General features: G+C 41.7%; 1 protein-coding gene across 1 annotated transcript in view; it reads left to right on the top strand.

Annotated features, from left to right (window-relative positions):
- The first annotated feature begins 8266 nt into the window (after positions 1 to 8266).
- The window catches only part of CSMD1 (CUB and Sushi multiple domains 1), a 1071386-nt gene continuing 1056214 nt past the window's right edge, over positions 8267 to 23438 (top strand). Inside the window, exon 1 of the mRNA XM_041420500.1 lies at positions 8267 to 8350. Coding sequence (XP_041276434.1) covers positions 8284 to 8350 — 67 coding nt within the window. The 5' untranslated portion in view covers positions 8267 to 8283. The remainder of the gene's footprint in view (positions 8351 to 23438) is intronic.

The following is a 23438-nucleotide window of genomic DNA, read 5'->3' as shown; positions in this document are numbered from 1 at the left end:
GGAACACTGTTTTAGAACAGCTGGCTAAAATACTGTATAAGAAGGGAATGAGATGACATAGAACAAAAAATTAATTCAGTAAAAAAGGCTAGACCTCTCTTAGTTTCATGCATGAAGGGTAGAACATGGTTCTGCCTTCTCTCCAAATGAAAAAAAATCATGACTGGTTAAAGCAAGCAGGAAGATACTTAATCTCATAATTTATGAATATCATTATGCCTATCTTCAGAAGGGCATTTTGCCAGCTTTACTTAAGCAGCAGTTAGGCTCTTTCTCAAAACCCCATCTTTGAATGGTATTAGCAAAGCCAATCACTGTCCAGTGTCAGCCATTCAATATTTGGGAAGAAAATTGAGGTTATGCTGAGGGGTCAACGCTAGCAATGTTTGCATTTCAAAGATTTAGATGGTCCCCATCTAGCTTGGTCAATATGTAAGTAGAGAAATGAGAGTACATGATAATTTCCTAATGACTCTATTCTGTTGATGGGTCTCTCAGATTTTTCCTGTGAAGGCAGATATTATTGATAAAGGGCTACAGCAGGAAGAGCACCTCAAATTCTTCTTTTACAGGGGCAAAATTTGACCAAGTTATTCTTGTCCTATACTTATACATAGCTACTCTGAGTAATGCTGCATTGTAGCTGAAACTTCAATGCAATCAATACTTTGATTTTATAATTCCTTTCTACTCAGCCAAAATCCTAGATTTATTACTCATGAAGGACACAATCCTGTCATCACTGAAGTCAGTGAAAAGTCTGCTATTTAGCTCAGGTTAGCAAAGTTTTGATGGATAATTGCAGTAAGCATTCATGTCTACTCTGTTATTCTGAGTAACTGTAAGGCTGTTTGCCTTTGAAAAAAAGGGGTCATCAACCTCTTCCCCACTGCCCCACCAATGAAAAGTTAGTATACATAAAGAGAGAAGAAATCATTTCACTGTATCTGCATATGCACACCCTCAATGCTATCACACCATGAGATTGGAGTAGGATTTAGAAGCAGATTAACACATAAAAGAAAAAACATTTAAGGAAACAGTTTAGAGACATATAAGCAATTTTAACCTTGACATTGTCACAAGGTTGCTTAAACCAGACTATCAAATTCTTTTTCAGTAAATACAAGGAGATAACTAGCTGTGAAATCAGGCAAGCACCTGAGCAGTCTCCCTCTGCAGGCTTGTCCAGACCACTCACTGTAAGGAACTGCTACATCAGAAGATCCCTCAAGTGAGGATAGGTACAAATAAAGTGATTGAGGTACATAGGTGAACCTGAAAAAATATTTTGAGGTGTGGCAGAAGATATTTCTGCAACATCTATTGGGAAAATAAATATGAATGTGAATTTGTGTCACGGATGTTCTATTGGGACTGTCACAGTTACTACTTTCCAGCTTAGCACATCCAGTGAACCCACCATCAGAACTCAGGAAACTGCAGCAACATCTTCCTGATAAAAAATCACAGAAATCTTCTCAGGACCCTTCTCTTATGAGTGGGTGAAGCATACCCAAAAGCTCAGTTAGCATAAGCCATACATACTCATTTCTTGGAACAACTGCCAAAGTGAATATATCTCTAGAGATTAAGTCACTTCAGTCAAGGACTCTTTGAGTCTAAGTGTAATTTGTTGATAGTGATTATTTTTAAAGCACGGATGATTGCACACTTGGTTATATGTGCATTCTCCCCATTTTCCTCTCATGCCCGTTAACACTTCTTGTGAAGACCCTGCTATTAAAAGGTAAGCAAAACATTCAATGTCAAGATTGAAGGACTGATTCTACCTTTGAAATCTCTTTCATCTGGCAACCTGGCAGAATTTAATTTCAACCAAGCAGTCTCAAGGTACGACGAAAAAAGAGATGCAAGACACTTGACTAACTGCTCTTGCTGACATGTTTGATTTTTTTATCTCAATATATTTTATTCTCTATTTATGAAGCTTCCACTACCACAATAGTGGTCTAAACCCCAATTAGGAGCAGTATCTAATAAGGAATAAAAACATCAAGTATCCTAGCCAGAAGAGGCGCTTATAACAATTTTTAAACACCTACATAAGATTAACCTTGCTTTAGCTTTATGCTTCTTTATTTCCTCCTCAAACCATTAACTTGTTACCTTTTTTTTTTTTTTTTTTTTCTGACCATGGACTCAAAAGTTTCTTCTGTGTTTGCCTTGTTTTACTTCTTTAGCTGCTTCAATGCCTCAATTTCACCCAGACATCTGACTTCTTTCTTGATCAGTATCATAATTTCTCACAATTTTTGTCATGGCCGGTACTCTTCTTATCCTCTTTTCTCTCTTCTGACAACTTACCCCTCTATTTGTGGATTAATCTTTGCCATGTTAGAAACAATATGATTTTACCTACATTTCCTTCTATTTCACTTTCAGATCTCAGCTATCAGTTCACTCTTTATGGAAGGAGAATGAGAACACAAGAAGAATATTAGAGCTACTGTAACACTCTTAGGAATCCCTTTGAAACAACTTATTTTCTCTGATTTAATCTTGCCCTTCTTCAGGGCCCTATGAAACTATTGCTTACTCAATCTACCAGAACTAAAGTTTAGAAAGAAACCATTTTTGTCCACTTGGACCTAATACAAAACTCTTCTTAGAATAGTGTATGTTCACATCTTCATCAATTTCCACTTCACCTGATTGCTAAGGTAGTATATTTGACAACATATTTCTCATCCACTCTTCAAGTTACTGTGTGGGTTTTCTGTCCTTGCTTTCCTTCTCTCTTCTCACTACACCTTGTTTCTCATCAGCAAATACAAATTTGACTACCATCTGTTTGCTAATGACTCACAGATATACTAGTCGACTCCAGACTAATCTCCTTATGTCCAAACTGAAATCTCAGCTTGCCTCTCTGACATATCCTCATGTAGATGTAGCCATCCTTTCCAATGCATCATGAATCAAACAGAAAGCCTATCCTTTCCTATACACTAAAGCTTTCTTTCTCAGACAGTTAGCTCAAAATGTGAGTCAAGGACATAACTTAAGTCTTTCTCCTAACACACAAGAAGATCTTTATTTTCTAGCAACTGGGTTGCAAGACTAAATGAGATGTAAAACCTAGCATGAGGAAACATCACCAAGAGTACTAGGTTAAAGCATAATTATTTGAAATGCTTAAAAAATAGTATAGAATAACCATGGTTGCTCAAGTTAGCAGCAGTTCACTAGATGTTAAACCAAATCCTTTCTTAATAAGTCAATGTGAGCTCATAATTAAAACACTGCATAGCTGTACATCAGTCAGCTCCATGGTCACTCAGGCAGACAGCTCAAGGGAAGTAACTAGATTCTGTACACTTGGGTATGGAGCCCTCCTGACAAGTATGACCAAAGTCTCCTCACAACCAAACATCTATCCTCTCTCAACCAAAGCAGGATCTTGCCAGATCTGACAAATGTAGTCTTGCCCTTCCCATATCCAACGAGATTTTTACCAAAAAAAGAGATTGTTTTCTGAGCTATTTATGGCCTCTCTTCTCTGCTTCTTCAATATCTCTTCCATTTGACAGAAGTTACGACTTTTCATTCTCAAAGCCTGCTGACACTGTCACATTTTACTCACTGTCAAGATACTGACTCGTCTGTTTAGACCATTCACCTAGCTACTGTTACCCACGTTATTAGCCTTGCATAGTCATACATTATGTTTTGCAGGATCTTCCTATGCTTAACAAGAAAACAAATAATCTTTTTTCCTTGAACTACTACAACAAAGTTCCCTTTTCCCCTGTTAACCCTCCAAAGCTAAAATGTTTAAACCTCTGATAAACAGTTCCTAAGTGGAATAATAATTTTGATGTTGTCTCCCACAGGCATCCTGAAGGCTACTACCTAGAAATTCCACCTTCCCTCAAAGGCAGAAATATCTTTCAGAAGTCTCATCTTCCTAACATGAATAATTAATGTCACCTTAAGGACAGATGGGACCAGCGTAGGTTCTTTGAAAAGAAAGTGTGTTAGAGCCTGCCCCTGAGGAGCTAAGTAATGCTTGACAGAACTTTAAAACAGGCAACTTACATTTTCCCAGTGTAATATTTTGCCAACTCTTCCGCCTAAACTAAGCATTCCACAGGGAATACAATATAGCAGAGCAGGAGCAGGCCACCCAGGGGCCCTCTTGAACAACACCATCATGATATCCTCTTTGCTGACCAATATTCACTGGAAGTATCCTGCCCGACAAACTGTAACCACCTTTTCTCTGTTTTCTCCTTCTTTCCCCATCTTAGAAGGTTATTGATAGTTGCATTTATTGGCCTCTGCTGGCAGTATATAAAACAATGATGTGGTTGTAGCTGATATTGCAGATGTCGTTGTTATTGTCAGTCTAACAGGAGATTCTTGTTTCAACAAAATATTACCACAAAGAGAAAGCAGAGTCCAATCTAAGCCCAAGAAACAAATTTTTTGACTGTAGACAGAATGTGGGTGGCATGGCCTCCTTTTTATTCTTTATGGTATAACAAATTTGGGTTAGGAACATATGTACATATAAATATTTTTTTCATTGTTCCAGCCTAGAAGACTGTTGTGACTAAAGAAGTCATTAAATGTTTCAAGTCTGAAAACAGAGTTCTTGAAAAGAGAATGTGTTAAGAGAGAGTATTTGGAACTCTGGTCTCTGCTTTTGCTCACAACTAAAGAGCTTATGTGACAAAAAACCATTTGGATGAAGTTGCTCATGGAGAACACTGTTCTACTTTCTGACTTCCTCACACTAAATCTTTGTTTTGCTGAAGACTATCTCCTTATAGATTTTTTCCCAGTATAATATTTTGAATTTTTTAGGTTTCACATTTTGAACTTCACAATAATCTTCTGGCAGAAAGCTACAGACTTCTGTGCCCAGTGGCAAGTACATATTGTGGCTATGGGTTCCTACAAACATCCCTTTTTAATAAGTATGTGGTATATTTTCAAATATGCTCTGAATTAGTAGTTTTTCTTGGATAGGTGCAAATATTCTTGCACCTTACAGAAAGATGTTTCTTCCCCATAAAATGACAACATGGAAATATGGATTCAATATTATTAACATAGCAAGCTGAAAAAAATTAAAATAAAAGAGGAAATCTAACCTTTCAGACCTTTGTTTTATATGGCACAGAGGAACAAAAGGACAAGCTCTCAACTGAAAATAAATCCTTGTCAAGTTACTTTTAAATCACCCTGATTAGTACAAATAGTCTTGACATATACACTCCCCATACTGTCTATAGGGAATAGAAAGAAATATTGCCTCTGTTCAAACTCATAAATTTGTGGATTTTATGGTAGTACATTAGCTACTTAATATATAACAGAGAGATTACAGTCATTAGGTTAGATCATATTCTGTAATTACCATGTTTAGGTACTGCAGTTCCACACTGAACTCAAGTCAGGTTGGTGGAGACTCCTCCTGGAATGCCCTGCTTCAGTTCCAGAGTCATCTTCTGGATTTCTTGGCTTTGGGAAAAAAAAAAAAAAAAAAAAAAATTATACCACACAGCATTTGTAAAAGTCACTGTGAGAGCTACTTGAGTCTGTTGAGAGGCTGAAATCTTCTCGGGGTGAGGGTGTGTGCTATCTTGTTTATCTCAGTAAGGCTCTATCTCAGGCTAACAGTAACATGCTAAAGGCTGACAACATTTATGCATTATGGTTTATTGTCACAGGATGTAAGAAAGGAGAGAAGGCATCTTTTGCAATCATACTGATCATGACGCTTAGTTATTTTACCTTATCTAGGTGCTATGAAGGGAAGAAATTAACACTTGTGTAGCTCAAAAGATAAGGAATTGGGTCCCAAAAGCTCAATGAGGCCCCAAAAATCCTCCGAAGAACAGAAGGCCTTGGATACAGTAAATCTATGCTGTGTGAGTCAAGATCAAGAATGCACATATTATATCATACTGGAGCTTTGGCAAAATCTGCCATGAGTAGGATTAAACAGCAACTTCTCAGGAGTGCTTACTGAAACAGCACAGCAAGAAATTATACTATCATACTGCTTTCAGCTATATGCAGGCAGCTATAAATGGTGTTTATGATTTTTCAATTATCCCAGCTTAACAGACAATACACCAAAACAAAACAAAAAAATTATTGGGCCAGATGCAATGCAAACAATTGCTCATTTAAAAAAAAATCTGAGCTTCTGACTACTGGATGACAGAAAGTAAGTCTCCGCTTAAGTTTGGTGCCAATTTCCATCCTTCTCACAATCTTTAGCAAACTCCCCCCAGTCCTCTGACAAGGATAAGTGGAGGAGCCTGAGCAGCTCTGACTGGGGAATTCTGCACAGCAGCTTGGCTACATGACGTCTGGTACTAACAAGTATTAGCACCATTTTACTTTCACGAATGGAAAAAAAAAATGAGTCCCGAAGGTGTTCTTAAAATACGGATGAATGAATAAAACCAGATCCCTTCTGTGGAAGTGTCTGGAGGGCAGTGGGTTTGGGAGCTGTCGGGGAAGGCAGTGAAGGGGCTGCAGGCCTGGCCCGGCAGGGAGGGAGCGCTTGCCACGAGATGGCAGCAATGCCACGTCTGGCTCGCCATCCTGCCTGGCTCTGCTTTTTAAATTTTTTTTTTTTTTTCCTTGAGTGAGAACCACAACGTTTTTACATAAATATAAGCTTATTACAAAGTCAGCCTGCCTCGTTCAGTGCCCATTCACCACCTTCATGCAACTTACGAGAAAACAACTTTGCATATTTCCCCACGAAAGAAAACTCATTGTAAGTGAATAATTACAACCTTGAAACTACCTTTCCAAAGGGGTTTGTGTTTCTGTCTTTCCTTCCTCTGAGCCTTTGTCGTTTAATTACAGATATAGGTAAGCATTAATTATGGAGTCAGGCCCAGCGTGCAGTGATGGTGACAATTCATATTGGATTGAAAGGCATGTTTTTGCCATGCATTTTAAGGTAGGCCTGGCACAGAAACCCTTGCTGGGATCATGGAGCATAGGGACCTGTGACATGACAACCTTGGGTTACCATTTCCTTTCCCTCGGGCTCAAGGAACCAAGCCTGCCTGCTCCAGGCTGGTGGTGGGGAAGCCTCTGGTGCATACTGCCACGTCATATTTTGATTGGTTTTTCTTTACTTTTGGAAATGATTGTTAATGGCAGAAATTCCTCTTGGCAACAAGAGCTCTCGAGAATGGCAACATAAAGACAAAGCAGTGTTCTGCAAGGAGATATTGGCTCGTCTCCTTTCCCTCAGGAACAACAGCTTTTTCTGATGAACAACTTAGAAGGAACGAGCAGGGCACATTTTTGGACCTCAAGAGCGGGGACAAAAGCAGAGGGTAATTTCACCTAGGACGAAGGACCCCAGCACCCGCACCTCTCGGACCCCGCGTGTGGCTGGCGGAGGCGAACCGCAGGCAGAGCTGGGGACAGGACACCGGGGAATCGCGGCAGAAACCTCCCGGGCAGGTGTAGCCCTGCAGCCACTACCCTCCTCCGCACCGGGGGACACCGGGCCCGGGGAAAGCCACCGCTCCCCTGGGCCCTTTCGGCGGCCGGCAGCAGCCCCCCGGGGCCGCGGCCGGGGCGGGGGGCGAGGCCGCGGCCGCCCCGGGAGGCCGTGCGGGGCCGTCCGGCGGCGCGGAGAGGCTGCGGGAGCGGCGAGCGCCGGCTGCACAGCGCCGGCCCCTTCCCCTCTCCGTGGGAAGTGATGGTTGAGTCCGGCGGCGGCGGCTGCTCGTGTGGCTGGCAGCCGCTCCGCTGCGCTGCCTGCGCTACTCTCGCCGCGATCCCTCCCTCCCTCTTCTCTCCTTCTCCTCCTCCTCCTCCTCCCTCTCCTCCTCCTCTTCCTCGCACTCTCCGCATCCCTCTCCTGCCGACGCCGCCGCTGCCCGGCTCTCCCCGCCGGCGGCCGTGCATGCCTCGCCGCCCGCGGCCCCGGGCGTGCCTCCCCTCCCTCCCCCGGTGCCCTCCCTCCCCTGGGCGGGCGGCGGGCCGGCGGCGCCGGGGCTCCGCGGGCGCTGAGCAGCGCAGCCCCGCCGCGGCGCGGGACTGATGCTGTCTGTGAGCAGAGCGGAGCGAGCCGCCCGCGCAGTCCTGCAGGAGGCGCCGGGCGCTGCGCGGCGCTCGGGACCCGGACCGCTCCTCTCCGCCTCTCCTCGCCCTGTGGTGGTTATTTGGCGCTGTCCTTAGCCCCGCTGCCGCTCGGAGGACACGGTCGCAGCCGAGAAGAGCCGCCGGGGGTTTTGTGTGAGTGTGTGTGTGTGTGGAATAACTGCAGACATGACTGCGTGGAGGAAATTCAAGTCTCTGCTGGTTCTCTGCGCGGGGCTCCTCACTGCAGCTCAGGGTAAGATTCGGGTTTCTTGCATTGCATTCGTGTAGGCTGTGGTTACGGCACTCATAACCCCTCAGCTAAATCTCTGCCGCTCGGTTGAGCTCTCTCCCTCGCTTCGTTTCTGCGCCGGCAAACAGCAGGCTCCTCGAGCCCGGTCTCCCTTCTCCCTGCCTCCCACCTCCCGCCGGTGTTCCCCTAGGGCTCTGCTCTCGGCCGGTCACTTCCCACGGGAGAATATATATCAGCCCCCTGGAGTTGGGCAGCAGCCGCTGCGACGCCGCGAGCGGAACCGTGCGCATCCAGCCGCCTGGGCAGTGCCGGAGTTTGGGAACACTTCGCTCTCCGCGCACGCACAAACGGCACTCGCTGCCGTGTGAGGGACAATCCCCGGGCTGGCAAGTTTGGATCTCCCCTCCTCCCTCCTCCCCGGCTTTTGCCGTGCTCGAGGGGGAGCGCGGAGTGGGTGGTCGCGGAGAGCCGCCTCCGCCTGCTTTCAGCCGGCTCCGCTCCCCGCAAGTTGCGCGGAGGCGGGGATGCGGCGCCGGGGACACCTCCGCCAGCTGCCTGCCCGTGCCTGAGGGAAAAGGACTCCTCTCTGCTGGGTGTGCGGTGGAGAGAGTCTCCCAACCTCAGCTGGGCTTCTCCTTAAAATCAATGGGGGAGGGTGGAGAAACGAGGGGTGACGGTGGAGAATTTGGTTACACAACTTCAGTGCTGGCCTCAGCCCCATTACTTGCCTCATCGCTGGAGACAACAACTTCCCCATTATTCACTTCGCCTCTCATTAGCCCTGCGCTTTTTCATGCTGGGAGAGACGCGAGCCTGTGTGTGTGTGAGAGAGAGGGAGGGAGTGAGGCAGCTCGCAGCTGAGCACCTGTCCCCGATACAGCCTCTGTCATCTCCCACCTCGCTCCCGATTGTTCTGCCTGCCTCCGGGATGACGGTTCCCCTTGCGGTTTGCACTGTCTGAGTCTCCCTTAACCCTTCCAAGGCGCTTTACATCGTTCCCACCATTTTATTTTTCTCGCTGCTCTTTTCGGTGCGGGGGCGGCTGAAGAGGGGGGAAGCAGGGATACCGCGGCCCCCGGGTTGGCGGGCGAGGCTGGAACCTTCCCCGTCCTGCGGGTGCCCACGGCCGAGTTCCCTCGCAAGCCTGGGTGGCACGGCAGGTGCCTTCCCTCCGATAGCCTCCGGCCGTGATCTGCAGGAAGGGGCGATAGAAGGCCAGCCCGGCCACCGGGAACCGGGTAGGAGCTTTGCCCGGTCCGGAGAGCGGCTGTGGCTGCACACCAGCCCGATAGCATCCCTCCTCTTCCCGGATCCTCCCGCTGCCGAGGTCCACCGGGCAACGCCACCCGGCTGCCTCTGTGGGAAGGAGCGGGGCGAGGAAGGCGCACGGCTCTCCTGGGCTGTGAATCCGCGGCTCCTGGAGATGGGGCTGTGCCGGGCAGCGCACGCAGCCCGGGGCGGACGAGGGCTTCTCGGCGTGGCTGCCCTACCCAAACTTCCAGCATCACCACCCCCACCCCTCAGGTGCCTCCTTCCCCGGTCCCCGCCCGCGCACGCCCCGGCGCTGCCCCGGGCACGGCCCGGCCCGGCGGGAGCTGCGGGTCGGCGGCGGAGCTGCTCCGGGAGCCGCGCTCGGGGCCCGGGGCGCGGGGCGAGGGGCGAGGGGCAGCTGCTGCCGCGGCCACGCCGCTCCCGGGGCGGGCCGACACCCGCGACTCATTTGTTAAATACACTGTAGCCGGTTATGTCGTTTGACATTTAAGTGTTTTCTTTTCATGGCTGACAGCACATACGAAAAGCTGGAGGCTGGATCATGGTTATTCAGCGACGATCCGACGTGTTTTGCTTACATACAAAGGCTTTGCCAGGAACGCTTGGGCAATGCCTCTGATGCTGCTCTGCAGAATGTAATTATACCTGCTTAATGTGAAGCAGCAACACACCCACTTAAAGGCTAAAGACTGACTTAATATTGAAGTCAAACAACAGGTTGAAAGGGAACCATCGGGGACAGTTGACATAATTCCTTCCCATTTACCTTCCCAGGCAATTGAGCACAGGTATCTATATTTAGTCAAATGTAATCCTGAGGCTGAAATTACGTTAATGCTTTAGAGAGTGAAAAAACCTCCTTCCTTAGTAACATAAAGACCCAAGGTTTCAGAAGCACATTAAATAATTTTAATTACTAGATTCTCAGAACTCTGTATTACCAGCCCCTTGCTGTCAAGTAATTTGGTCACTGTAAAAGGAAATCACCCAGGTTTTGCTTGGTTTTTGGGATTTTATAAGTGAAAAAAGAAACAAGTGCTGAATTTCTGGAGGTGTTGCCACAGGCGTTCCCATATCTTTCAGTAAAATGACAGGTGGGTTGCTTTCCACATTGTTCCTCGTTATGAAATGAAATGGAAACCCTTTGTTGCTGTGGAATTTTCTGTAACTTTTTTAAGGAACAAGGAAGGATGAAAATGAACATTCATCATCATTCACTGTGGTAGACTTGAGGTGCAGTTCTACACATTTCTTTGGACTGATTTATTCTGATTGATGGACCTGAGTGTTTTGGAAAACATTTGGGGAATTCTTCCCTATTCATTGTGCTTTAAACATCAAGGGAAATTAGTCTGGAGTCATTTAAAGGAACCGCTTTCCCAGAAGCTACCCTATCATAGCAATTATGCTTCAACAAGACAGACGGCACCGTGTTCAGCTATGCATGTTAAGATGGGCTTGTTTATAGAGCCATTTGCTAATTCTGATATGATATATTGTAGCAAAAGCAAACATAAAAACCCCTATTGATTTTCTTGAAAGACAAAACACATCAGTGTAATTTCTGTAAAAATTCATACTGGTATAGAACAAATAGTAGATTTAGACTCAATTCAGACTAAAATTCAAGAAAAAAAGAGTAGAAGACATTTCTGCTGTGACATAAGATCTGTGGACAACCTATATTCAGTAGAACATATATTCAGTAGAAAGACCTACTGCTCAATGCCTAGCGTTGTTCCAGTACATGTTTTCAAGGTAATTTCCTGGATGTGTTTAGATAACCAAATACAACACCTTCATTGCCACCTAATTGCCTCAAACTAAATGTACATAACCAGGCTTATGCACAGAGGTATCATTCAGATTAATGGAAATAACAAAGGGAAAACATTTCTGTTCTTAAATTAGATACAGACAATAAAAGGACTCTCACATCTACAGCTCAGGATTTTGTTTTAAAAAAAATAAATAAACCTCAAAACACTTTATGTACCTTCTGTTTGCTGCTATCACTTTGTCAAAATAATTGCTATAACTACATCACACAAAGTTACCACTCTGTTTAAGGCCTACTCCTGTTGGACTAAGAGTGTTTGTCTCTTTTAAAGTCTTTTTTTTTTTCTCCAAAGTAGTGCTTTTCAAACTGTGAGCCTGGTCTCTCTAGAGAGGCTCCATTCTCTTCCAGAGAAGACTAAAGCAATTCTGGGGAAAATGAGCTGAAAAAAAGGAATTTTTAAAAGAACATCAGCGCAAAGTATTGGAACACCCAGCTGTAAAACCAAGTATTTGATGGATGCATTCTCCATCCCCCAGCTCAATGTGGAATTTGCTTTTGAAAGGCATAGTAGTGAATATCCAGCTCTGGCTTTGTAATATTTTAAAGTAAAAATGCATTTACTTTTTGGTAAGATCTGTAACTGCACTATTTTTTGCATTGAGATATGTATATGATGTCCTTAACTATGTATAGGAATAGGAAACTTGGTCAACTTGAATGTAATGTTGTGGAGAGCAGATCAATGCTACAAAGATTCCCCAAATATTTATTTTGGACTCTTGAACCCATAGTTGAGGTTTGAATTCCCACTGTCAACCAGTAAAGATTTTTCAGTTTCTCTGGTGTGTGTGTGTGTGTGTGTGTGTGTGTGTGTGTGTGTGTGTGAAACAGGATACTGTTGTGAGGAACTGAAGATGGTTTACAGGCACATGAAGACATAAGCACAAATGGAACTTCAGGATGTATTGAAATCTGTGAGGCCACTTCTGATTTGTATAGATAACCATTCTGAAAATTGTCTAAACTGCAAATCTGTCTATGTTACTGACTCTCACTCTTATGTCCCTTCATACAGACATGTATGATTTTGATCAGACAATGGGCTTTTTTGTTTGGGAAGGGCAGTTGTCATTTTCCCCCCTGCAGACTGCTTTGTCTATATAAACACTTCATCTGGTTTTTACTCATGGTGTGGTATTAGTATTACATATGCATTGATATCGGCAAATTTTTAAAAAGATATCTATAGCACTTATGCCTCCACAGCATTTACACTAATAAAAGCTCTTGTCCAAACAAATTAGGAACAATCTGAAACTAAATATTTTCAGTTATACATTCAAGATTTACCATGCTCTATAGAAAGGCTGAAAAGCCTCAGGGACCACTGTTTTCAACTTTTTCAAGATGTAATCCGTACACCATCACATTAAACTCCTTCTTGTAACCTTTCCTTGGAGAATTGACTGCTTGGTAGTGTCACAGTATAAAACCTCCAGTGGATTTAAAGATAAAATGTAATTTCATCGTGCTCAAATCTGTATTGAGCCATGGTGTTTCTCCTTGGCCATGAGGATATTATTCTGCTGGCAAACAGCTTTCCGTGTGAGCACACGCTGCAGCGCAGTGCCGGGCTGCCTGCAGCCGGCAGGGGAGGCAGTGTGGGAAGGGGAGTTGCAGGTTTAACTCTACAATCCACTGAAGCAGTAGCATAAGTGTGAGACCCGATCTCTAATAAAACTCCAATGTACAACTGGATTCACAGAGTCACAGTCACAGTCACAGAATAAGAATCTGGCCTCTAATTCTCCATATGGCTGCAAAATTAGCCATATTAGACTGAGATAAATTGGGTGTTCTTCCAATTTTTGCAGTGAGCAAAGAATAAGAATCATATGGAAATTCTCCTAATGTGTATGAATCACTTTCTTTTACTTAGAAGTTTTACTTTTCTACGTCAGCTCTAATTTCCCTTAAACCATTTTTTATCAACCACAAACTTTTGAAATAGGGTAAAAATGGCATTAATGCCTGAGGAAAGCTGTGAGATATTTCTTTGTCCTGACACATCTTTGTTCTGGCTGGATGAAAGACTTCACTCCACTATATGACATTTCCATTGCGTTTAAGAAAATCTACACTGTATTTGTTATAAGCATTTCTCAGAGGAATAACTACTTACACAAATAACTTGCATTATTGTTAGTGTTATATTGACACCAAAGGCAACCTATGTCTGTTGTCTGCATTTAGTAACTGAATGGTAAATGCAGGCATGCATGCACTCTTTCAAGACTAATGCATCTTACTTCTAAAAACAAGTCATACTTTCTCAGAGACAAGAACTTTTTCTGCACTTCTTTCTCATATGGAAAAAAAAAAAAAAAAGAAAAGAAAGTGATGATAGTTTCTTGCCATTTTTACCTGGAGGGCAGTTTCATTTAAGGGACAAAGGAAGATTTAATCACTCTTGGATTGCTGATGATTAACCAGAACTCTTGATTAATCAGAATATCATCAATGATCTGCTTTTAGCAAAAACAACAACAACAACAACAAAAAAAAACCCCAAAAAAAACCAAAAAAAAACCAAAAAAAACCCAAAAAAACCCAAAAAACCCCCCAAAACAAAACAAAAAAAAAAGGAAAAAAACCCCACAAATTCTAGCAATTATAATAATGCTTTAATTTCCAATTTCCATCATAAAAATTAATCACAGTTTCTTACAGCTTTTTAATTATTTAATTATGCATTTTAATGATACATTCATGCATATTCTGAAATAGTGATTTGACTTCTTTCAAGTAAATTTCTTGTCTCATCCCTGTCTAGTAAAAGGTAACTTCAGGCAGTTCTGAGAGCCCAGTTCTGCTGCATTGGAAACTGAAATTTGTATTGATTTCTGAAATAGCTCAATTGGGTACTTTTGAACAGATTGCTACTCCAAGTTATCCAGACAAAGCAGATATTGCAGCTGAATGGTGGAGTCAGACCCTGTTTAATTTGAGCTCTTGTGGAGAACTTCTGACAATGTTTGCACCCATGAATGACTTCAAAAAAGGAAAACTGAGTGAATCACAACAACAGACCTTGATAATATTAATATATTTATTTATATGTGAAAGCAATTTGTTTTTAAACAGCATCTCTGGTATCTCTGAGCATCTGACCCTTACCTTACTTCATTCTTTTTCTCTGTTTTTTTCCTTTGAAGACATTAAGAAGAATACACAGAGAAACCTAGTATCATTTTAGTCTTTGGATGTTTTATATCTGTCTTACAGTGTCCTATGGATACTGAAGTACAGAATCATGTTCCGTATTCATGTCTTTGTTGTACAGTGGCTTTCCAAAAGAAACATTTGCAGCACTGCAGCTGACACAGACCTGAGAAAATTACAATGAGTAAAACTTTTTATGCAGTGTTTTGCAAATTTGTGTGAAATATGGCCGGCACTTAAAAATGACATTTTGCAGTACTTGCTTTGTGTCTTGTGTTCAATTGGAAGGCAATGGGTTTTTTTTGGAATGCAATTTTGCCAACATGAAGTTTTTCTTATTTTTTTATTTCTTCTTTGTTGTCTGATAGTTTTCCTTGCTTGTTTTTGTTTCTTTTTCTTTTTCTTTTTCTTTTTCTTTTTCTTTTTCTTTTTCTTTTTCTTTTTCTTTTTTCTGTTGTGTTTTTTGGATTTTTTTTTGTTTTGGTTTGGTTTTTGGGGTTTTTTTGGGTTTTTGTTTGTTTGTTTGCTAGAGAATCATTTCTAAACCCATGTTTGAGGGTTTTTATTGAAATGTTCTTATAATTCTGATATTTGCAGCAAAACTTTGACATTTGTCACAGAGTAAATCTGGGTCTAGGAATATTTTTTTCCTCTCACCCATCCTATGAGTTGCAGATCAAATGTAGCCATGATACAATATTGCATAAATCATTGTTTACTTCCTTTGACCTGCATTACTTGCCATATTGTGTTCACACATAAACTCCAAAAGAACATAGATATTCAAACTTTTATTTACCTACACTGGTGCTGAAACACAAGCAATTTACAGTACTCTGGGAAGAAAAGTGCAGCCAGTCTTGCCCTGTACTTGAAAGCTGGGCCTAAACAGATTGGGGACCACAATGAGATTGCTTTAAGTAGTGGCCCAGCTGTAGCTTGGATTTAGTGTCCTCACTGTGCTTGCAATGCTGGCTGCTAAAATGGATGGGTTAGCTTGGCTTGCTTTGCAGAGTGTATGCAGAATACACACCTGAGATCTTAGGCTTGGCTTTGGGCATTGTGCTTGAGCTTGCCTTGTGAGAGTGCCTTGGGGTTCAGCCTCAATTCATGGTGCATACAACACACACCATGGAACCTTGGCACCCACAGCCCGAGTGCTGTGGGAACTGCTGCTGTACAACACAGATGGAGCTGCAAGGAACAGGGAGGTCGCTTGGTCAGGAAGCAGCTGATGTTAGGAAGCAAGTGGCTAGATACTGCAGAAATATACATGAACTTAACAGAACCTGCCTTGCCTTGAACCTAGCAAAAATGCAGGTGACTGTGAGGGCAAGAAAAAATGGAAAGAAAGAATGTTTACACAAGAGTGAAATGTCTGAAAAAGCCACTTCGATAAAATTTAAAAAAACCCAAAATTTAACTTATTTTTAGACTAATTTTGCATGCTTCTGGCTGTGAAACAAATGGTCATGACAAATCACACTGTTCTCACTAATGTTTGTGGGATATCAATGCAGAAGCTGACTACATTCAAGTGACTAAGTGCACTATTTTAGTTTTGCCCCAGCAGCCAGATTCTCTATTGGTATCCTGCTGATGTTTCTTATAATACATAGATTGTGTCATACCAAGCATTTTTTTGAGGGGGAGGGGGAAACATAATTCACTTTCAGAACTTCAGTTGAATCAAACAACTGCTAATATCACAGTCAGTGACCCTCTGCATTTGTAGATATCTCTTGAGAAATTAAATTGATTTTCTTTATCTTAGCACGTAAATATCCTCAGCACACATTTTGGCCCATTGTTTGCAGTGGCTCTTACACTGAAGAATGTAGTGTTAATAGATCTTACGAAGTCAACAGTGGCAGCAGGAGTAGCATTTTGATCTTTAGCTGTACTCAATTATTTCTGTTTAGCTTTCCTGTGAAATCTATTGTGAAATTTAATTACCATAAATGGAAATACAGAAATCTTCTGTTTTTTTTTTTTTCCTGGTACATAATGTAGTTCACTTCAAAGTAGTTGTAGGGAAAAAAGAAGCATTCTGCTATGCAGAAGTAGGTAAATTAGAGATAGACTTTGGTCATCAGTTAAGTAGTTTGGGTTGCTTTATATCAGATTTTAACTAGTTAGGACCTGATCTAAAGGTTGGGGAACTCACAGAATTTAAAGTCTTAGTAACCTTAAAAGGCTTTTAATCTTGCCCTTGTTATAGCCATATATCACACAGACAACTTGCATTGAAATGAAGATGCTAGAAAAAATCTAATAACATTAAAGAAAATTCAAACTCAGTTTGTTATTAAATTGACCACAAAAATGCGGTTTAGAATCGTAGAATGGTTGGAAAGAACCTTAAAGATCACATTATTCTAACTCCCCTGCCACAGGCAGGGACATTTTCCACTAGACCATGTTGCTTAAAACAACACCTAACCTGGCTTTGAACACTTTCAGGGATGGAATATCCACAGCTTCTCTGGGCAACCTGTTGTAGTGCCTGACCATCCTCACAGTCAAGAGTTTCATCATAATGTCTAATCTCAACCTACCGTCCTTCAGTTTGAAACCTTTCCCCCTTGTCCTGTCACTACATGCTTTTGTGGAAAGTCCCTCACTGACTTGCTTGTAGGCCCTCTTTAGGTACTGGAAGGTGCTCTAAAGTCTTTCTGGAGAGTTTTCTTCTTCACACTGGACAGCACCAGGTCTGGCAGCCTGTCTCTGTATGAGAGGTGCTCCAGCCCTCTGACCATCCTCATGGCCTTCTCTGGACTTGCTCCAACAGGTTTATTACTGTGTCAGGGGCCCAGAGTTGGACACAGTGCTCCAGGTGGGGTCTCATCAAAGGGAGTAGAGGGGCAGAAGCATCTCCCTCAACCTTCCCATTTCTTTCAATGCAGCTCAGGATATATTTGGCTTTTTGGGCTGCAAGCGCACATTGCTGCGTCATTTGAACTTCTCATCCACCAACACCCCAAGTCCTCCTCAGGGCTGCTCTCAATCAATTCTCTTTGCAGCCTGTGTTTCTGCTTGGGATTGTTTCAAGTCCTGTGCAGGACCTTACAAATTAAATTTCATGAGGTTTGCACAGGCCCACCTCTCAAACCTGTCCTGGTTGGATGTTGTCACTTCCCTCCAGCATGTAGTCTGCCCTACAGCTTGTTGTTGTATTCTTAAAGGTAAATGATGCCTCAAATTTTTTTGACCTATCTGAAATGTATCTCACTACACTGGCTTTCACTGGTTATATAATTTATTTGGTTCTGAGGAAAGATTAACCTTTAATTGCTTTCTTTAGCAACATTTAGTAAACAGGCTGATAGCATGGAGATGATCTATGCAAACAGCAAAGAAGGATTTCTTCAACCCATGTTGCCATGACAATTTAGATTTTTCTTGTCAACTCCTGAGAAGCTTCAAAGTAATTTCTTTAAAGCAATGAATCAGGGGATATTTTGGAAATTGAAGTTGCTCTCTTTTTAAATTTAGTATCATTTAACACAGTAAGGGGCCTGACTCAAAAGATTGTAATATCTACAAAACAAGAACTATTGCAAAAAATATAACATCATGTAACTCTCTTTGTGGATCTCTGATAGTTTACATCAGCAGTGAAGCTGACTTCAGATGCTTTATCAAGTGAATTAGATTTTTTTTATTAATTATATGATAATAATAAATAGTCATCATAAAAATAAGAATGGATAATAATAGTGGAGAGCCCAGATTATTAGCTGTCATTTTGATCCTCATGACAGTATTTTTTATCTTGCAGGTATTTTGAGGTAATTGGATTGCAGAAGGATTAGAGAACAAAGATGGACTAAACATTTTACCTTTTTTATATAGTTACAATTATAACATTAGTTCAATGAATGAGAAATAAAATCAAAAGACTGTTGTCTGCATGTTTAAATTGCTATCCCAGATAAGTTCCCTGTACAACATTATTAGTAATCAAACTGAACTTCCCTCTTCTTATTCGTTCTAATTGAAATAGACTGTTTTGAAAAAGAACTAAAACTAGTCCAAACTAATTTAATTCAATTTAATTCCTAAGAAATAAATTACTGGCTTAATGAGGTATTTCTTAGGTTGCTGTTAGCACTGATGAAAACATGGTAAATGGAAGGAAGATAATGTGAAATGCTGTTTCTGCTGGGAAAATACATTTCTCTATATAGAAGACAAGAAAAGTAGCTCAGTAATGGTTTTCTTTTTAAAATGTTCCTGGCAGATGATGGTCACTGTGTTGGTGTAGTTTGTTTACAGCTTTGCAATAGATTTGAGATGAGTCATATCACATTAGAAGGAAAATTGAGAAGTTGTTTTGTCAAAGTGAATTCTGTTTTCCTTTTTTGTCATATATACTCAAATTACTAGCTCTCTTTAAACAGACACACCTAATTGATTTTTATAAGTGTTTATTCTTGTTGCATCTATAAATCTGAGTTCCTGCTGTTAGAAATGGTAAATGCAGATATATCCTTTCTATACATGGAATAAGATGACTGAGCTGGAGTCTTCTGTCAGTTCACCTCATGCATCTCCATTACACTATTTTATTTTCATGCTAGTTTGAACCACAGTATTTTCAATGTCTACAAGCACGGTTGTTTTTCTCAAGCCTTTCTATCCTCTTGCCTTCAGAATGGGAACTGACTGAATAAGGACTATAGGATGGATTCTCAAGATTTCTCTTTTATAGAGATTTTTATTTCTGTCTTAATTCCTTACTGAATTTGTAAGTCTACTTTACCAGTAATGCATCTCAGTTTATCCACAGAGTTAGGAAAAATGATACTTATTAGAATATTTGGTAAAGAAACAAAGGGATGGAGTGTGGATGGAGTACTTATGATACATAAGATGTTAGGCATTCAGAAGGAAAAACAACCTTCTTTTTCAAAAATATTTGATGGAAGAGAAGATCCATTTGTTGAATAATAGAACATGGGCATACTGAACAATAAAATGTGTCTGAGCTCAAGCTCTGGCGCTAAGTTTAAGGATGCTGGGAAGAGGGCAGAAGGTAACTGTTTGCAGTCAAGAGCCTAGATTGTAGTGCCAAATACCTGCAGTTACCACTGCCATAAGAGAAAATTGCACATCTCAGCACTTTTGAACATAAAGAAATTTGTGCTCTACTTAACTATTACACTTGAGAATCTTCAGAGACTGAATTCAATAGAGTGCTGTAAAGGGAATGAATAGACAACCATATTAAGCATTTACTACTGTTATCTCCTAGGTAGTATCTGAATGAAGCAGTTTCCAAACCTATCAGTGTTGTGTTAGTGTTTTAGGAAAGGAATTCCTCAAGGAAAGTTGAAATATTTCTTTAAAGCCACTCAAGTAATTCTGTGTATTAAAACAACAACCACAACAGAAAAAAACAACCAAACAAAAAAACCCTAAACAAATGAACAACCAACCTGGATCTGATGTAGCCTGGAACAAAACATGTGTGATTACAAAGCAAACAAAAATCAGAATTTGGAGTGAAGCCGACTCAAACATTACTGTACTTACTATATAATGGAGACTGTAGTCCATGGCCAGAACTAAAAACAATCAGTTCCACCTTCACTTGTATTTCCTCTATGAGTATTCATCATTTTTGCATTTATCCTCCATTGATGGTAACTAAGTACAGTTCCTTGTGGCTCCAATTTCCTTTCTAAAAACAGGCTGTTTGTAAGTGGTGGGCAGGCTCCGTGGAAGAAAAGTATCTGTCCAGTTTTACCACTGTGAAATATGTACTAAACTTCTTTTGATATTGTGCATCGCTCTGCAGACCATACTTGCAGAATGGATATATTTGTATAAATATTTCAAATGTGCTTTGTCACTTATTGGTTTTGTGTGACCAGGTTTTGGTAGCTGGGATGCTACAGGGGTGGCTTCTGTGAGAAGTTTCTAGAAGCTTCTCCCAATAGATCCAATGCCAGCTGGTTCCAAGAGGGACCCACTGCTGGCCAAAGCTGAGCCCACCAGCAACAGTGGTAGAGCCTCTGAGAGGACATAGTTAAAGAGAGAACCTGTGCAATGGCAACTACAGCTGGGAGAGGGCAGGGAGAATGTGAGAGAGGAACAGCTGCAGGCATCCAAATCACTGAAGAAGGAAGGGTAGGAAGTGCTCCAGGTGCCACAGATTCCCCTGCACTATGTGGTGTAGACCGTGGTGTAGCGTCTGTGTCCCTGCAGCCCATGGAGCATGAGGGAGCATGGAGGAACGGGTAGATGCCTGAAGCAGGCTGTGACCCTGTTGGAAGCCCACCCTGGAGCAGGCTCCTGGAAGAATCTGTGGACTCAAGGAAAGGGTAGCCCACACTGGAGCAGGTTTGCTGGCAGGACTTCTTATCCCACAGGGGACCCTTGCTGAAGCAGCCCTTTCCTTAAGGACTGCACCCTTTGGAAGGGACCCATGCTGGAGCAGTTTGTGAAGAAGTGCAGCTCACAGGAAGGACTCATATTGGAGACATTTATGGAGGACTGTTGCCTGTGGGATGGATCACATGGGAGCAGGGGAAGAGTGTGAGTCCTCCTCCTGAGGAGGAAGGAACAGCAAAGACTAATCACTGATGAACTGACTGTAATCCCTATTACCTGTCCACCTGCATCATGAGGGGGAGGATGTAGAGAAAATATCAGGGTGTATTTCTGCCCTAGCAGAAGGAAGGGGTTGGAGGAAGGTATTTTAAGAGTTGGGCTTTTTTTTTCATTATCCTACTCTGATGTGACTGTTAATAAATTAAACTAATTTCCCTGAATGGAGTCTGGTTTGCCCATGACAGTAACTGGAGAGTGATCTCTGCATGTCCTTATTTTGATTCATGAACCTTTTATTATATTTTCTCTCCTGTGTCCAAATGAGAATGGGAGCGATAGAGCAGCTTTGGTGGGAACCCTCTTCCAGGCAGTGCCAACCTGGTGCAGTCACATAAACACTGGTACTTGCAGGTACAGGTAAATCAGAAGCATTTATGCTGTCTCAACAGTAGTCTGCAGCTCAGATCCACTGAGCTATGCTGCTGTTGTCTTAGGTGTTGTCCAAAATGTACACAAGAGTCAGGTTCTCTGAGGGTAAAAACTCAATTAAAAAAAGAAACCACTCTTTGATTCTAAGGATAATGCACTGCCCAATGTAAAAAAATGAGTTGTCGTGGTGACAGACAGTGTCAGGTGAAAGATAAGCATTCAGCATAGAGAGGCAATGTAAATCATTCTTATATTTCATTGACATATTCTTCAGTAGTGCCACTGAAGAAGATAAGATATTTAAAAAAAAAAGCTACATATGAAAAAATATGACAGCATTTAATGGGATTTTCAGTCAGGACTATTCTACTTTTTTAAATCAATACCTACTCTCGTCATTTGCCCTCTTCCACTCATTTTTTTCTATGATATTTTGTCTATGATTACATATATTCTTGAAGTCTGTTAGGCAGTGATTTATTAATTTGCTTTATTGAATATTTCAGAGTATGAGATCCATGATGCAAAGGATTATATGGACATAGAAAGATGAAATGGACAATGTGGACAACATTGTGACAGGAAATTCAAGTCTAGGAAATGTTATTTCTTGTATGACAAGTACAAAACAAAACCCCTTATCTTCTGAAACTTATGCCACAGGAGCTTCATGCTGCCCTATATTTTACAGATAACATAGCTCATATTAGTTGCCTTGTAACCATCAATCATTATTCAGGGGTTTTTTTCTGATTTCCATTTCTGGCATTTATTTTACTGGCGAGCAGTAAAAAAACTTCGCTTTTTGCCACCAGTAACACACAAATGCTGATGTAGTCCTACTAAGTAGAACTGGTAGTATGTCTCAAAACTTGAAGCATCTGCTGGTAATAGTCCCCAGTGGAAGTTCTGGTGCCACTGCTGTGAAAGTCTGATGTGGTCTCAAATAATGACTGATGCTCTCAAGGGCATGGTAGTTCAGCTGCTAGGCTGGTACAGGCTTTATGCTGACATGCTGAAAACCACGGTTTTTATCTTGTAGGACTGGCAGGGCTGGTACTATCAGTTTTGCATAACTAAACACTATTTCTTTTTCTTCTTCCCTTACTGTTTCTTTAAAACTTTCCTTTTGAAGAGCTTATCTTTCTTGTTCCAGTCACTCTATTATTTCCTCTTTTGCTAAAGGAGTATAAGATATCTTCTTTATTATTCCCAACATGGTTGCTTAACATTCTCAAGGAAGAAAATGCCCAGGGTCTAGTCTGTGGTGACTCCTGCGCTGGGGGCAACCAGTACAAAGGCTGAAGATGGGCACAGGGCACTCTTAAGACCTGAAGAATTAAGTCAGGGAAATAAAATGTGCCCAGATTTTGTGTACATCTTATGAATTTGGCTAAGTTTCTGTCTCCATGTATTTAAAAATGTAAGAAATGTCACATCAAATCAGACCAAAATAACTTCTCTCTGACAATGGCCATTAGCAAATTCATAGAAAAAAAATTGCAGGAAGCAAGATATAGACAGGCTTATATTTTAGCAGCCTCTGGACAGTTTAGAGAACTCTTAGCCAGAGGTTGCATCTATGTTCAACATCCATCAACAAATTTAACCTTCATGAATCTGTTCTTGAACCTATTCATAATTCAGACTACCACACTATTTTCTGACAATCTGTTTCACAATTTAATTCCTGCTGTGTGGAAAAACACTGCATTTTGCTTGTTTTGAAGCTTCTACCTGCTCATTTCACTGAGCACTTCCAGCTCTTCAGAAATACTTCACCCAGCATAGAACTTTGCATCTGATAGATAGGCAGGATTTATGTGAATC

This window comes from Onychostruthus taczanowskii, unplaced genomic scaffold (genome assembly GCF_017590055.1).
Source record: "Onychostruthus taczanowskii isolate IOZ18803 unplaced genomic scaffold, ASM1759005v1 scaffold11, whole genome shotgun sequence".
Lineage (NCBI taxonomy): Eukaryota > Metazoa > Chordata > Aves > Passeriformes > Passeridae > Onychostruthus > Onychostruthus taczanowskii.
The sequence above is the reverse complement of the archived record's forward strand: the minus strand, read 5'-3'. Positions and strand labels throughout refer to the sequence as shown.